The sequence below is a fragment of the Perna viridis genome, chromosome 1, assembly GCF_037379345.1.
Source record: "Perna viridis isolate PV_CMFRI_1.1 ecotype Kerala chromosome 1, ASM3737934v1, whole genome shotgun sequence".
NCBI lineage: Eukaryota > Metazoa > Mollusca > Bivalvia > Mytilida > Mytilidae > Perna > Perna viridis.
In genome coordinates, this window is record NC_142445.1 from 14,535,333 (window position 1) to 14,552,630 (window position 17,298).

The 17,298-nt window shown below is 31.9% G+C and overlaps 1 protein-coding gene across 6 annotated transcripts in view; it reads left to right on the top strand.

Annotated features, from left to right (window-relative positions):
* Positions 1–17,298, top strand: part of LOC148627386 (uncharacterized) — a 66,543-nt gene that overhangs the window by 33,739 nt on the left and 15,506 nt on the right. For all 6 annotated transcript variants that reach the window (XM_088572167.1, XM_088572150.1, XM_088572160.1 and 3 more), the window contains one exon: positions 12,946–13,018. In XM_088572167.1, the coding sequence (XP_088428293.1) occupies positions 12,946–13,018 (73 nt within the window). The remainder of the gene's footprint in view (positions 1–12,945; positions 13,019–17,298) is intronic.

Consider the following 17,298-nt stretch of genomic DNA (forward strand, 5'->3'; position numbering starts at 1 on the left):
CAAGATTCTGTATTTATCATGGTGTAGTGGTCCTTGTTTCCCTGGTTAATGTTGTTCATTTAAACTTTCTGTTTGTCAGTTTCTGTTTGTCTGGATGTAGAGAAATCCACAGATGTGTATGGAGTAGAAAATGCCTGGGTCATTGTTTTTATTCCTCACCAATCAGGTGTTTGTTCCTTTTTGCAGAAGAAGGCTCATTTTGTTTAATAATTTTGGTAAAAGTGTTTTGGTGTTTTGTTTTTAATACTACAGAGACTTTTCCTTTTTAATGACTGTTCTGAGATATTTTTGTTGGTGTGAGTTAGATTTTTCCAGCTGAAGTATTTCCATTAGACAGAAGTATTCAGTTCAGCTGTAGACACTTCCAGGACTAAGTGATACTTAAATCCAATATTATTCAATTCTCCTGACAAATAAATACCATTACACAAATACACCAGATACATGTAGAGATCATATAGACATTTTAATCATTGGTTTGATCCTTCTATAAAGTTTGTCTCGTACTTTTGCCTGATGGAATTAAGCTGTTTGGGTTGAATATTAATTCATTATCTGCTTTTCCTTTGTCTATATAAGGTGATTGAGTCTGCTTTGGAGCACAGTTTTCATGTTTAAGGGGATTACCTTTTGTGAAATGTATTTGCATCATTGTTCCTGATTCTTTAATGGAAATTTTCATCAATATTAAGAATTGATAGACATTATGGCTGTGTGCTTCATTACATATCCTTACTTCCCCTGTTAAATTGTAGGTTCTGTGTGCTTTCCTTGTATATTTCAACAACAAGAGTTGTAACCAAGAGTACTATTCTAATTTCTTTGTGAGACTGTTGGTGTCAATTTATGAATTGTATGTTCAGTTTGATTAGCTTTAAAGTCAAATAGATTTTTTCTTTGGAAAAAAAAATAGTGCTATTGTAGGTACATGTATCAGGTATAAGTACTTTGATGTCTTTTTATATCTGTTGGATAATTTTGTCAGTTGAAACTGATGAAATCTGATTTTTATGTCTTTGGAAACTGTTTTTAGAAACAATAAACCTATAATTTCTACTATGTGATGTTGTTAGTGCATATCTATATATGTATATGTGACCGTATGGGAGCTTAAAGAATTGTGTTTAATCAATACAGTTGAGCTCTTTACTATATAGAACTGAGATGTTTACTATTACTGAAAGGTGGCAATTTAGCTCCTCATCTTTGTAAACAAAATTACGAGATTTCATTAACAGAATTGTCACTATGGACATCAATCAAATCTGAAGAGCAGTGTTTTTCTGGAAAATTAGATTTAATTACATCTGTTATCAGAGCTTTTTTCTTTACATTGTTTTTTATCTGCAGAAGCAGATCTTTTTGTAGTATTACTGGGTCATTTGTGGGAATCAATACATTTATTGATCTCTTGTTTTCAGGAGTCTCCAATTCCCATTTTGTCTTAAATCTAATTATATTCTCCCCCATTTAATCATTTAGGATTAGTAGTGGCATGTATGCAATTTCTGTTGACCCTGACAATTTACATTCTGGAAGTGGTGAATATTTTATTTTGGTCTCCATGTCAATCTAAAAAACTTCATGAATATTTGATAACTTTCATTTTAGAGGTATTTCCTTGTTTAATGTTCATTGAATGCTACACATTAATACATTTTTCCGCCCACTGAGTTACAGTCAAAACCTTTTTATAATTTTCAATGGTGTTCCTCTAAAGCTAGATTTTGATCAACTTGATACTGTGTTCATCAGGTTGCCTTTTGTTCAGATATTTGTCTGGGATTCATTCAAATTGCACAATGGATACAATAAAATATCATGTTTGAATTTAACGGATAAAATAAAACCTACAAGCCAAGCAGATTGAATAAATTAAAGTCCTGTTCTATATAAAATCAGTAAAAAAAATATAGAGTTACTGTATTCTTTGGTTGAATGACAATTCAAATCTATCATTTCTTCTGGATTGCTAGTTCTAAATTTATCAAGGGATATTTGACTCTAGGGATTTTTCTACAAAAAAAAATATTGCATTTATGTAATAAGATTGTAGATTGATATCTTTGTTTATGAGAAAAGACACTGTTCTGCAAAAGGAAAATGTAATCTTGATACCGGAAAATTGCATACATTTACTCATGTTATGGAAATGATTGTTAGCTGTAGTATTGATGATTTCCTATTTCCTCTGATTGGTATTTGTAGGAATAACTGTTGAGTCGAGTCATTTAGAGAGCTTGGTGTAAACATTAAATTGATCCTGTATTGTGCCATTGATCTGTAACTCCCGTAACATCAGGTCATTTGAATCAAAAGCAGCGGAGAAATAGAATATATGAAGTTCATGTCTGGCTCAAAATTATTCAAATACCAAGAAGCATCTAGGGAGTTATTCAGTGAATATTTGACTACTACTACTCTCTTTATTCAGACAAGTTGGGCTTTGTACAAAGGTGTTACTTAGCACGTTTCTCGATGACATCTGATGTTTCAATATATTTTGTTTGATATGCTAGTTCATAATCATTGACTCTCGAAAGACAATGGAGTATCAGGGAAGGTTTTAACTATATTGATTACATATAGGTTAACGAAAAAGAGTCAGAATGATAAAGAATCGTGCTGAATCGCAGGTAGGTCAGTGTTTGATGATATTCAAAATTTAAATATTTTTTCCAGTTAATTTTCATGGTATTTTGGTTAATTTGGTGAATTTCCATTTGTATGCATGCAATTGATTTTTTTCCCTTGAATTGTTGAAGTTAATTAACATGTTATTTGCATGATATTGATAATTAATCTTCCAAATAGTTTTTATCTGTTACTTTCTAACAATGTGTATCTTTTTGGTCAATACTTTAGAAAGATATCATATTGTCTACTTTCTTTCTTAAAATTACTTTCTATGGAAACAGTCTCATTAAGTAAATTCATTTTATAAAGAGTCATGACAAAATGTTCTTTATTGCTGTTTCTAAAAAGAAACCATTCTCTTCTAAGGTCTTTGTCATACTTAGTTGCATTTCAGGGAACAGAATGTATCTGATAAATAAATGTTGTATTTATTCCGATTTTGCTTTTTTTAAAATTGATGTAGAAATGTCTTTGTAATATGTCTAGATTATTTTGAGCCAGCTGTCTGATAGACAAAACTATTACCGGTTTTAGAAATCATACTTTATGTTTCATGCATTATAATCAAAACGCCTTAAATGTGATGTAGCATTTGAAATTCTGCCACTTCAGTCAGTGTCTCTGATTTTTTTTATTAATTGTATACAGATATTTTTTAAAATTTCCATGTCTGTTAATTTTTTAGTTTTGATGTCCAGACATATTAGTTTCAGTCCTGGAATACTGTTTTGTTGATGAAATTCATGTCCCAAAGAGCTAATTCCATTTTATATTAGTATCCATGATTTCCCTTACTTATTTTAAAAATTATTTTGGTCTTCTATAATTTGTAGCTTTCTAATTGCTGTTGTTTTAGTGTTTTCAGGTTTTATACAGCGAGATTACAGATTTAGGAACCTGGTCTCATTTGGTGGATAGATTTATATACTTCTAGCACCATTTGAAATCAGTTTTCTAGAGATGATTAACAACAAAATCAAGTGTCAAAGATGCTGCTTAACCTAGTTTCAATGTTGCTTTTGGTTCAGATGGACAGTAGGCATTATAATAATAACATGGTACTGTTAAGTTTCAGTTGACCTAGAATTTTGTTCTTTTTATATGTGATCAATCCTAGTTTTGCTATGTATGTTTATGCTTGTCTTAACAGAAATGTTATCAAACTCTCGGCGGTTAGTTGATTTTGTTTTTTTTAATTCTTTCTTGCTTTTCATGATAGAATTCTTGTTAATTTTTTATTCTCAATGAAATTGGAAAAAAAATATCAACCTCCATGGCACAAATTGTGCAAATTTTTATATCATAACAATTTAAAGTTTAGACTAACAGTTAAGGTCCAACCAAACTAATTGGCCTTTAGTTTTTTTCCCAGTATGTTAACTGTAGTCTTGTCACATGTGGTCCATGGTCAGACATGGCAAAGTTAGTTGATCTTTCCTTAATTATTTAGAGCAAGTTATATCCATTCCTATTGATTTAACTCTGTTGAGACCTGTCACTGGAAGTAATATCTGTTACTCACTGATTTGTTCATTATATCCTGGATGACAGTTGCATATAAATTCTATGAATATTTAAGGGTGTTGAGACTCTGGACTGTCATCTTTGGTATTGCCCTCAGCTTTTAACTAAATAGTGCAGGAAGTTACTGTTAAAAATTGCTGTATTTTACTAAGTTGGTTACTGTCCCTTGATTAATATGATAAAAAAACAGTGCAAAAAGTTCTTATCTTTTTGTAGTTGGCCTGTGAACAACAAACAAATAAATTACTGCGTATTTTTCTATAAACCAATCTCTTGTCTCAAGCAAATTAAGAACATGATCAACATTCTTGAATTCAAAATAAAATAACCTGGTAATGAAAATGAGTGAGTTTGAAGCTGTGATTAATATAGCACGAACTAGTACTTTGTAAGTCCTTTCTATCTAAACTCTGAAAAGAAATTGCTCCAACTTTGGTCACAAAGATAGGACAGGAAGTTTTGTTTCTGTATTTAAACAGTTTTATAGGAGGCAATGCATTACTTTCTAAGTTACCATGGCTAAAATAAATAATGCCCCAACCCATTAAATCGTTCATTACCACAACCTATTATGTAAACTAGATTGATTGATTGATTGTTGGGGTTTAATGTCCGAGCAGCAATATTTCAGCTATATTCAGACGATGAACATGAAACGCATGATAAAATGAACATGAAATGATGATGAAATGAAAAACGGGATGGGACACAAGGACAGTAGGGTCGACAAATTTTGATTGCCACTAGCAAAAGGGAGGGATGGGTAAGGACGGGCAATTTAGCCTCCTGTGGCGGAGCGCAAAGGTTCCTACTCCTATCAAATACCACAGCAGGGTTCTTTAACGTGCGAGGAACGTGGCATCTTTCCCAACACGGTGCACCACTATGGTTTGCGGTCAGGTTTTCTGTATTATAGCCTGACAACCCCAGCATGTAACATGCCAGGGGTACCCCATTCCACCACCTGGGGCACACATCCCAGTTGCTCTGTGGGCAGAGCGCCTAGCCCCCGGCTAGGTTTCTGAGCACTATTTAGTCGCCTTTTACGACAAGCTTAGTGCTGCTGTAGGCCTATTCTTTTGACACCCGGACCTGCACGGGGTTGTAAACTAGAACAACTGCATGTTCCTGATAGATCTCTTTAGTCTTCTGTTTCTGTTTTTGTATTATCTTAGGTAGTATTTTGCATGTTTGTTATAATCTTTTTGTTCGTAATTAACAGTAGTCAGACATGTACATAAGAAGCAATGATTGATTTACTGTACATACCTGTATAAGATAGGCTGCAATAAGTTACATGGTAAAAAATTATAATTTTTTGATGAGATGTGGTAATGTGCTGCACCCATTTCTTAATGAAACATTTGTACTTTTGATGTAGTTGGAAAATGAAATAAAAAAAAAAAGTAAAAGTAAAATCAAAGAATATTTCTGTTTAAATAAGAAATTCCAAACTAAACCAATTTGATTTGTATTCCCATCTTCCGTCACTAAGTGATCAATTTGAAAAGGAAACTTGTTTAAAATTTATAGTTACAGCAAGCATTCAATTCTGATGTTTTAAGATTACCATTCCCTGGGATATTGATTTGAACCAAGTATGAATTTCAGATTTATTGTTCTACAGAGCAGTTTATATTACTTCAGAACAATTATGATTCAGAGAAAATTGCCCATGTCCTTTATATTTAATTAGATATATGTGTATTTGTAAAATTTTATTCGATAATTACATAAATTACATAATTGCTTTTGTATTGACATGCCAATTTTGTTGTGGTAAAATTGTGTCACTGCAAAATATTATTTGTATGAAAAAAAAACATTAGATCCTAACATTAAAAGAAAAAACATTTTTGTGTGAAAAAGGGAATTGAAATGCCTGTTGTAACTATATTGTACAGAATTATTTTTTTTCTTTTGCTGGTTAGTTTGATGCATTACTTTTTACAATTATATGCAATGAGTTCACTCCTTGTTAAATCCACTTAAAGCAGAGTGGTTTTTAGTAAAGATAAATGTATTTATTTCTATTTTATAATTGTGTGTTTGTACTACATGTACTTGAGGCTGCTGCTGTCTTTTGTACAAGTAGGTGAAGGTCAATGACTTATATGAGTGGTTGCCTTACCTGTAACATGAAGGGGTACACTTGATTGTTAGTGGTTAGGTGCATTATATTTCCCTATCAATAATATGACCCTGGTCAGAGTTCTTTCTCCCTTGTGAAACAGCTAAGAAGAAGGATCAGAAGACCTACTAAAACAAAAATCTTTATTAAGCCATTAAGTTATTGATTCCATGACATTTTAGGGGGAATCAGATATTTTCTGGACAATAGGCAGATCTCTTCGTATTTTGTACATGAAAATAAAGAAAATGTCTTTGCATTATTTCTTTGTCACCTTGCAGATATGATATCTTAAATAGATAAATGTGTAGAAACTTCTAATTCTTGTATGAATTCAACACATTTTTAATGGTTAATTTGTTGTATTTAATGCAACAAGCCTTTGCTTTTATGAGCATTCAGGTTTTTACTTGTTTTATTAGAATGAACTTGACTGTTGACATAGATTGTACATGTATTCTACTGATTTCTGTTAATTAAAGGACTGAAATAATGGACGTGATGCTGAAGATCTCCTTTCATTTCAGCTTTTGTCTCATTTATAAAGGAATCTTTTAAATTGACCTGAATAATATGGGATAGTTATATATCTTGAGTATATATGTCTTTTTTCCATTGAGTCTTTGTAAAAGAGTCCTTTGTATGCATTTCCCATGACATCAAGCAGCGTATTGTTTCAGCTCAAAAACTGAAATTATGGTGAAATTGTTGGAGATTTGTTCTATTGATTTTTATGGCTCTGTTACTTTGTAAAGGGAGCATTTATCCCCCTGTGTGTGTGTATGATGGATTGATTGATGTCTTGTCGGTTTATCCCCCAACTGCAATAATTAATTTGAAGCAGAAAAGAAAATGGGGATGGGTAGGAAGAAAAAAATAAATAGTGAATATCACTGGGAAATGGCAGAAACAAGTAGGGGCAGAAAATACTAACATCTGTAAGGCTCCATGCAGCCTTCTCTGGAAGAAATGTACAGTTGTAGTCTTTTATTTGCATAATGAAGTGTGGCATATATTTTTGCCAACTATGGTCCATAGTCAGGCTTTCTCCTTATGGCCTGTCAATCCTTGAAATGAAGGCTTCAACCCAAATCTTAATATCTGTGGGTACTGCACAGGGTCTGTGTATCATTTCCTCAGTAAAATAATAGGTTTTTGCATGAGTTGCTGTGAGAGCTTTCTTCATTTGTCCAAAATGATTGTCTAAAATGCAGCTGCATGTGTAAAAAAATGAAATTAATAATCAATAAGTAACTAGTGATAGAAACTTGTTTTTTTTTTTTTAATTTTAGGCCTATCATAGTTATATTTTTTATTGAAATTAATGGAATGGTGAGAGGAATGTTTCCTTTTTTTTATTAACAGTTTTATATCATGATGGCCAATTTACCCTTGACAGTGCTATCACATGTTCCTGTACACCAATGGCAGTCTGTCCTAGAAAACTTTGGCACAGGGCAATTGAGAAGGAGAAACTAAAGTTCAAATACCTATGAAATTTAACTAGTTTAATTGACAGTTAACTACCTGAGGAAATTCAGCTGTTGATTGCCATTTTATCTGTGTCTCCCTCAAAATCATTTTTGTATGCACTTTAACTTTATATCTTGTTGAAAACACTATGAAACAACTTTGACCAAGTCTACAATGAGTAACATCTATCTGTTGTTTAGTGAATAGAAGCTAGAGGTTGAAGTATGGTATTTTTTGCCAATATCTGCTGAGAAGGGATTTTTGCATATTTTTTTTTGCACTTTTTTGCATGTTTCGGCACTATGCATAATGAACGCAGCATACTATCTAGCAGACATTATTTTCTTCATACTTAAATAGGAATTCCTACACTTTTATCTTAAATTTCAGAATCAAAAGTAATAGATTTATGTCTGATCAGTCTTTACCCCAAATATCCTACTTTTTTTTTAAATGAGCAAAATCATGTCTAGTCATTCTAAATTGAAATTTAGATGGCAAGTACATATTTATGAAACTACTCATTCATTTGATTTAAAAGATGGTTTATTATGACCTTGAAAATTATTCAGTGAAAAATATTTTGGATCTTATGTCTTGGAGAAAATGTTTTTGCTTGGGGTTTAAACTTGATTCATCATTTATCAAGATTATTTCAACATGTAGGTCTAATCCGCGAAGAAAATTCTTGTAATCTCTGTTAGAATTAATGGGTGGTGAAAAAATACAGTAATCTATTTTAGCAAGGTTTTCCTCAGATAGGGAAGTGTAGTTTTAGTATTTAATGTTCTGAATGGGATTTTTTTTTCAATAAATGCGATTTTTCTTAGGATTTTCTCTATTTCATGGAGGCTTGTTTTCTTTTTGTCATGTTACTTCTTACTGGGATTTTATTGCAATTGAATTTCTATTTCTAAAAGAGAATTAGATTGAAGAGCGCTGTTTGGAATTTTACATATCTGAATTTGCATAATGGATCAAATTGATTTTTGTGGAATTCTTTTTAATCTATAAACCAATAAAACTGATCTAACATTTATGGTTGAATGAGAAAGATCAATGACATGTTGCCTTCCCGAGCAGCAGCAGGAGAAAAAAATCAATGATGCCAATGGCTTTGAACATGCAATCTTTTTCTTGGAAGATTTTTATTAACTCTGATAAGATAAAATTGGCACCTTTATAACATGTCCTAGATTATTTCTTTCCAAGTTTTTCTTTTCTAGTTATATGTTTACCGATATCTCTCCTATCTGTCAAGAAATGTTTAGTAAAGTGAGGGAAAATTATGGATCAATGGTGTTTCTTGGCATATTTGTCCTTGGTTAAGTCAATTGGAAACACACGAAGTTGCTTCCAGTGAAGTAGGTCTGTGTTTGTTTTTTCTAGTGTTAGATCTTATTTTGAACCTTCAGTACTAAAGTTCAATTTCTAAAAGCAGTATTACAATTAACAAATATAAAAAAAAAAACAAAGCTTACTTTCTGTTAAGTTGACTTGGTGTTTTATATTGCAAAATTAAAGTTTACAAATGATAAAAAAGTGCTAGTGATACAGTTACTGGTCAAAAGTATGATTTGTTCTATTGTACAGATTTTAGACGAAGAAATATATGACTTGGTCTTCCAAAAATCTTGAGAAGTTTGCTTTCACTTGGTTCTTTTTATATATTGTTAATTTACATACAGAAATCGTAAATAGGGCTTCAAAGGTCACGTTGAACACTTTTGTATAGTGGCTTACATCAATTATGTAGCAAAGCCCTGTGAGACTGAGAATTTTTCTTTAACTGTTGAGTGTACAATGAATAATTAATATCTCTGTCCCTATGAAAGCCATATTCTAATTAAGGAAAACCCTCAGAGATTTCAAACTAAACAATCAACACTAATCTAATTTTACTAGTGTTGCAAACAGGCTATCGTGATCTATATACTTAATAGGTATGAGTTTAAGAATTTATCTCTATCGTGTAGTGGAATAAATGATGAAATCTAGCTGATTGACTCAGACTTTGGTGTAGAAAATTTTAAACTCATTCGCTAATCAATGATGAATTCATGTTTAGGAACCAGCAAATTAAACTGTGGCAAAAAAAAAAATCATCAATACTTTTCCTTAGCTTAACTGTGCTGAGTGTTGTTTGTTCTTTACATCCATTGACTAAGTATAGAATTTTGTCAGTTGATTATAGGAATAGTATTATCAATTGTGATCTTATACAAAGCAGATCATACAAATACATTTTAGCACAAGGGAATCGAGATCCATTAAATAAACAAGAGAAATAGGACAAAATAATCCACTTTGTAAATAAAACATTGTGTGATCCTATTTGTTCAAACTTCAATGAGTGTGTATACCATCAAAGGTATGATTGTACACTGTATGGGTTTGTTTCTAAATTTCATTTTTATTTTAATATACATGTAATCCGACACATTAGCATTATAACTGTCTTCGGAAAGATTGGGATTAAACTGAACTTTGTATCTTCAACAATTTTCACTCCTTACTTGTGAAAGTAAAATAAATCATTTCAAATATTTGATGTATTTATGGTACTTAATACACACCTTATTGTGAAAATATATTGCTGCAATCTTGTGCAACTTTTTGAAAATATGATATACAGTACTAAAAGTTTGGTAATTCTGTCATTACTCTTCATGTTACTACTCCCAGGATAACACTCTTATTGGCATACTCTAAGGAACTATTTCATTATGTCATTATAGAATCTTTAAAGACTAATTTGTCAAATTAGAATTAGTTTTCTTTTCTATTCTGGTACATTCAGTATGCAGGCTTATCTCTACCTGGCTCTATTGATGATAAAACTGGAAAACCTGTTATGAACATTTCATGTTGAGAAAATTAATGGTTTCAGCAACAAAACTTGAACCCTCTTACTACTGAAGACTTTGTCAGATTAGTCCTGTTGGTCAATTAAACAGGTATAAAAAAAACAAAACAAAACATAATATGGAGGGTAAAAACGTTAGCTTTAACAAATTTGTATGTTAACTCAGATTAGAGAGTTTTTTTTGCAGATAAAGTGCAATTTAGAGTTCTACAGAAAAACAGATTGATAAATCTAGAGTTATATAAGTAAAAGCAATGCTTTATTAACAGCATGGCGTGACATTTCACAATTCTTTGATCTAATTTCTCCTAAAAGTTAAATATTTGTCTAGTTGCATGCAAGGATTCAATTTAACTTAATGTCTAATAATCTCAGTGAGGTTTTCTCTCTGATAATTTCTGATGTTAATGATGATGCAACGTTGTAATTGGTGATTGAATAAAAATTGGAATTTTTAGATCACCGTGCATCATGGAAAGTATCTTTTTTTGGTTAAATTCTATGAAGAAAATGAATGGAAAAAGCTTTTTGTGGACTTTGATTACAAGTTGTTTTACTTAGGGAATGTTTCATGTAATACTGAAATAATGTTGTTAGTTCACAGCATAATTGGATATTGGGGAAATTAGAAGATTTTTTAAAAAGCATTGTTCTATATTTAGTGCAAACCACCTTTCTCAGGTTATTCAGAGTATTTCACCAGAAAATAAAATGGCCATACATAAATGACAAACCAACTCAATTGTGAGATTAATATAACATATATCAAGTTGTTTTGCCCAAATCTTATTAATTATTATTTATTATGTTAATTGCAAAAGAAAGGAATTTAATTTAGATAAAAATGACACTGGCTTTCATTCGGGCCACTATGCATCCACGTCACAAAATATCATTGGACGTCCCTTAGAATAAAGCAAACAAGCCTTCCTGTAGCTTATCATTTGATCTGTCCAATCATTATAATTGAAACAAAACGTTCAATGCTATGAATTTTTGTGTTTTTAATAGGATTATTAGTTTTGGTACTCAGGGCCCATTGTCTATGTTTGGACAAGCTCGATCAGGCATAAATATATGTTACGAAGCACAAAAGATCCAAAACCTGTTCATTCCCATTCAGATCAAACATTTAAGGTATTATTGAAAATGTGGGGTTCCGTGAAGGATATTTATATTTCTTATTTAATTTGCCATGCTTGAATTCAATTATTTTTACATACTATGATTGTATGAAAAAAAATATTTGCTTTTGAAATAATATATTAGCCATCAATGGACTTTTCCGTTTTAAAGGGACTGATTTTTTTTAGGTCAAGTTTCGGGCTGTGGTGTCTACATGATAGTCAAAACTGATTAATAGGTTTAACCATGTGTTTTATGACCTGTTAGCAGGAGTAGAATTAAAGAAATTTTGTTTATCTTGTCAAGTGGTAGAATTTTACAAAACTGAACTGACCCAGAGTAAAGATGACTTGCCTTTATTATAAGTTAAATAGAAAAATGCATTGAAAATAAGGTGGCCCAGCAGGCAAGTTCTGTTTGACTGGCAGTTGCAGTCATAAAATTAGCTTGCAGTGGACCAGAAGGCGTGTGTTTATTTTAGTTCCTTGTGGTAGTGCCTACCAAGCAAAAGTGACAGGTCATTACATTTTATTAAAAAAAAAACAATATTTACATGAAAAAAGCACTGCATTATGTATCCATATTGAAGTATAATTTTAAACAACATTAAAAAATGTGCATTAGTGAATTGACCTTGTTTTCATTTAATTAAGTTGTTAATGAATGTTATAAACTGCATGATGTTAGTCACAGTATTAACTGTAGCACTATGCCTTGTAAATTATGTCATGATAAACAAGTTTCTAAATTTGATTGGCACGTTGCACCAGTGCACTAATAAATGAAATTGAAAATGTCAATCATCTTAAAGCATTCTTTTTGATTAAGCTCCAGAATCAGGCAAAAGTATTTGACACTCCAAATCTCAAGGCCTGTGTTTGGTGGAATTTTGAATAGATAATAATAGTACACCCACCAGACACAAAATGTCAATAAATGGGACACTATGTTATCAAGCTAGGAAAAAATGTTTTTTTGTAAACCAAAAGAAAGTCTTTTTATACCTTAATTAAGACAAAGATGAATTAAAGTTGACACATAAGGGCCATAACTTATCAATTGTAAGGAATTATATCTCGACACTTGACAAGGCTCCTTGTTCTCTTGAGAAATTTACTGGAAAAATCAATTGATATACTCCTCTCTGTTGCTAAATATGCCTTACAATTTTTTCTCAATTTTTTCTCAGAAAAGAGATGAAGAAAAGAAGAGGAGAAGGGAATTACAAGCTTCCTTAGAGGAGAAATGCAAGCAATCATTAGGTTAGTATTGGCTAATAAAGTGCTATGTTAGGAAAGTCGGTAATTGGTTTTCATGCTTTTTCTGATTTATCATGACATTTGGTATAGTTGGGTATAAATTAACAAATTTATGGTAAAAAGGAAGTTCCAACTGTCTGAGCTGTTCTTTGGTTTCTATTTGTACCAGTACATATCAACTTTTAAAGTAGGAACCTAAAATAAAAAAAAAAAAAAATTAAAAAAAAAACGATTTAAGGAGGTGACCTGGGGTAAGGGACACAACTCCTAAAAATCATTGGAACGTTTGTATTCAGCATTTTACATCAATATTATGTAAGCATTTAATTAACTTGGATTGATTTTATTCTGCTTCAAACAAAAGCTTGCGAGGCTTTGTGAAATTGAATATGATACAAACATATCACTGATTTCATGAGTTATATCTCTTACCATAGGTCTACCTCCTTAACATGGAAAAGGATATTCTTGCAATCTGTTGAAAAACTTAAGTCTCAGTGGAATGAACTGTTTCAAATTAGAATACTATCAGTACACTTAGACAAAATCAAAACAAGCAATGTTTCATTGTTTGGTGATTTTATTTTTTCAGGCACTTTTTAAATGCTTTTTTGTCTACTGTCAATATAACAAAAATTAGTACCCAGCAAAAACTACTCTTGTATACATGCCATTACAGTATTCCAATGACTTTTTAGTAACCAAAAAAACTTGATTGCACCAATGATGCTGATCAAACTTTGAATGTATTTATTCTAGCATTATGTAAGTTTTACCACATATAGAAATAATCTCTGAATCACAGACTGATACTGATTTTCTGAATAGTAGCTTATTGAAACTTTCAGATATGACTTATTGTAAATATATACAATGTGAGGTAACAGTTTGAATACCTCAGGGCGAAAAGTTCCTTGCACAAGTAACCTGTTATAAGTTGAGATCTAATTGCGGCTGATTATTTATTTATGTGTTTTTACAAAATTAAGGTCTAATACGTCATATCATGGCAGCCTTATAATTATCTTCTGGTATCTAATCAATGAAATAAAAAGTGTCAGTTTACTCTCAGAAAATATTTAATATTAGTTGAATCAAGATATTTAAGGTATTGGGTAATGGGTAAAAGCTTGTCAAATAGGTTGTGAACTGAACGCTCCCACACCCATCTTTCCACATAACTGTTTAGTAAATGGAGAATATACCCGAAGCTCCTAAACCCATCTTTCCACATAACTGTTTAGTAAATGGGGAAATATACTGGAAGCTCCAACACCCTTTCCATATAACTGTTATGTAAATGGAGAATATACCCGAAGCTCCTGAACCTATCTTTCCACATAACTGTTTAGTAAATGGGGAAATATACTGGAAGCTCCAACACCCTTTCCAAATAACTGTTTTGTAAATGGAGAATATACCCGAAGCTCCTGAACCCATCTTTCCACATAGCTGTTTAGTAAATGGGGAAATATACTGGAAGCTCCCACACCTTTCCATATAACTGTTTTGTAAATGGAGAATATACCCGAAGCTCCTGAACCCATCTTTCCACATAACTGTTTAGTAAATGTGGAAATATACTGGAAGCTCCAACACCCTTTCCAAATAACTGTTTTGTAAATGGAGAATATACCCGAAGCTCCTGAACCCATCTTTCCACATAGCTGTTTAGTAAATGGGGAAATATACTGGAAGCTCCCACACCTTTCCATATAACTGTTTTGTAAATGGAGAATATACCCGAAGCTCCTGAACCCATCTTTCCACATAACTGTTTAGTAAATGTGGAAATATACTGGAAGCTCCAACACCCTTTCCAAATAACTGTTTTGTAAATGGAGAATATACCCGAAGCTCCTGAACCCATCTTTCCACATAGCTGTTTAGTAAATGGGGAAATATACTGGAAGCTCCAACACCTTTCCATATAACTGTTTTGTAAATGGAGAATATACCCGAAGCTCCTGAACCCATCTTTCCACATAGCTGTTTAGTAAATGGGGAAATATACTGGAAGCTCCAACACCTTTCCATATAACTGTTTTGTAAATGGAGAATATACCCGAAGCTCCTGAACCCATCTTTCCATATAAATGTTTTGTAAATGGGGAAATATATATAAGAAGCTCTGACACCCTTCTTTCCAATGTAAATGTTCTATAAATGGGGAAATATACTGGAAGCTCCTGAACCCATTTTTCCATATAACTGTTTTGTAAATGGAGAATATACCAGAAGCTCCTGAACCCATCTTTCCATATAAATGTTTGGTAAATGGAGAAATATACTGGAAACTCCCACTCCCTTCTTTGTAATTCCAATTTAAGAATAGTTCTAAGATACATTAAAGTTAATGTAGCTTGTCAAGGGAGAAAATTCAATTCAAGCATTACAGAAAGTATGTCTCTTTATAGTTATGACCCCTGAAAAACAGTTCTTAAAGGTGGTTAATAATGTATTGTGTTTCTTGCACAATTCTTTCTAAACCATTCAACAGATTTGGATGAAACTTGATATTTTCTGAGTTCAAATGTCATGGTTTCCTTCCATGAACATACTCACAGTTTGTAACTGGATTTGTTTTTGTTTTCCTTTGCCTTTTGTTTCACAGTACCAAAGATTGGCCTTATTTAACCTGAAACATGCAACTAATTATTCTGAAGAGACAAGAGTTGTAATGTTTTCTAGCAGCTGAAATACTGAAATTAAAATGTATTTTACTTCCGCCAAGATCTATAAATTGTATTTTCCTAAAACTTATAGGTATTCATATAAAGCTACACATAATAGTGTTTTTTCTCTTTGAGAAATCTTAAAAATGCAGGCTTATTTTTATACAGGCAATTAACAAGGATTTTTATACAGTGTTATCTTCTGATTGTAACTGCAACATGAGTTAGGTTTCAACAGCTTGCCTAATCATAGTGACATGAATGAAGACAGTACAGGTATTAAGTGAATTTGTAGGTCCTCAACATTGGCTTCATTAGTGATCCAAAAAACTATGCCTTGTTAGATTGGTCATCTGGAAAATACCGGTAGACTTTACAAGTTCTAAAATTCTGGTGAAAAAAAATTTGGCTGGTTACCTTGGATGTATTAGGAAAATTTGGCTGGTTACCTTGGACGTATTAGGAAAATTTGGACTAGTTGTAACATTCCATTTACCGGTACTTGAAAATCCCTTATTGCAATATCCTCTTTTCCTAGTAGAGTAACAGTCAGACTGGGTTTACAGGTTTATGGAAAATAACCATTTCTTCTTCTGATATTATTCATGTACATGCAAAATCATGTACTAAATATTACGTTAGATTGGCCATTTGTGATCAAAAGATTAATTCTTGAAAGTTAGAAAACCTTTATTTTAATGATTTTTGTTCATTTAAACTTACGCATGTTAGACTCAAGATTTAAACTTATGCATGGTAGACTCATAGTTTTATGCTCCTTCTACTGAATTAACTGTTGCCTATAAAACTTATAAAGATTTAAAGCTTACATTTTAATCTTTCAGCCATATTTTCAATAAGTTTCAAAAGTAGGTAATTTGTTTATTAAACAGCAGTCAAATTATCATAATTCATTTGCTACTCAATAATAATTTTGAGTCTGGTTTCAGAATGCCTTCCTTTTTTTTTCTACTTTAAAATTGTTCTCTTTTTGTATTTTTGTTTGGGGGACATAGAAATGCTGGTGTCCGTCCGTGCGTCCGATGCTTGTGGACACAACTCCTCAGAAACAGCTGAACGAAATTTGACCAAATTTTGTAGGATTGTTTTTCACCATATGTAGTTCACCATACTTAACCGCTATTTTGATTTGACAATTTTTATGGGAGTTGTGGGACTTTGTTCATTTTTCACATTATTTGCGATATGAACACCTTGTGGACGCAACTCCTCAGAAACCACTGAACGGAATTTGACCAAATTTTGTAGGATTGTTTGTTACCATATGTAGTTGATCATACTTAACTGCTATTTTGATTCGACAATTTTTATGGGAGTATTGGACTTTTTTCATTATTCACATTCTTTTTTTGCGGATTTTTTGTTGTTGTATGAAGAATTTGATTCATTAAGATACATTAACCTTGAATCGCCACATGGACTTATGAAAGCACATAAGTTTTGAATCTGCTAGTTATACAAGTGTCAAACATTTCTAATTCAACTCTTTCTACAGCAGCGGGGGACTTATGGCTATGGGTAGCATTCTTGTTAAAATAGTTAAACAGATTTTACTTCACTATCAGTTACATTTGTAATTGTTACAAA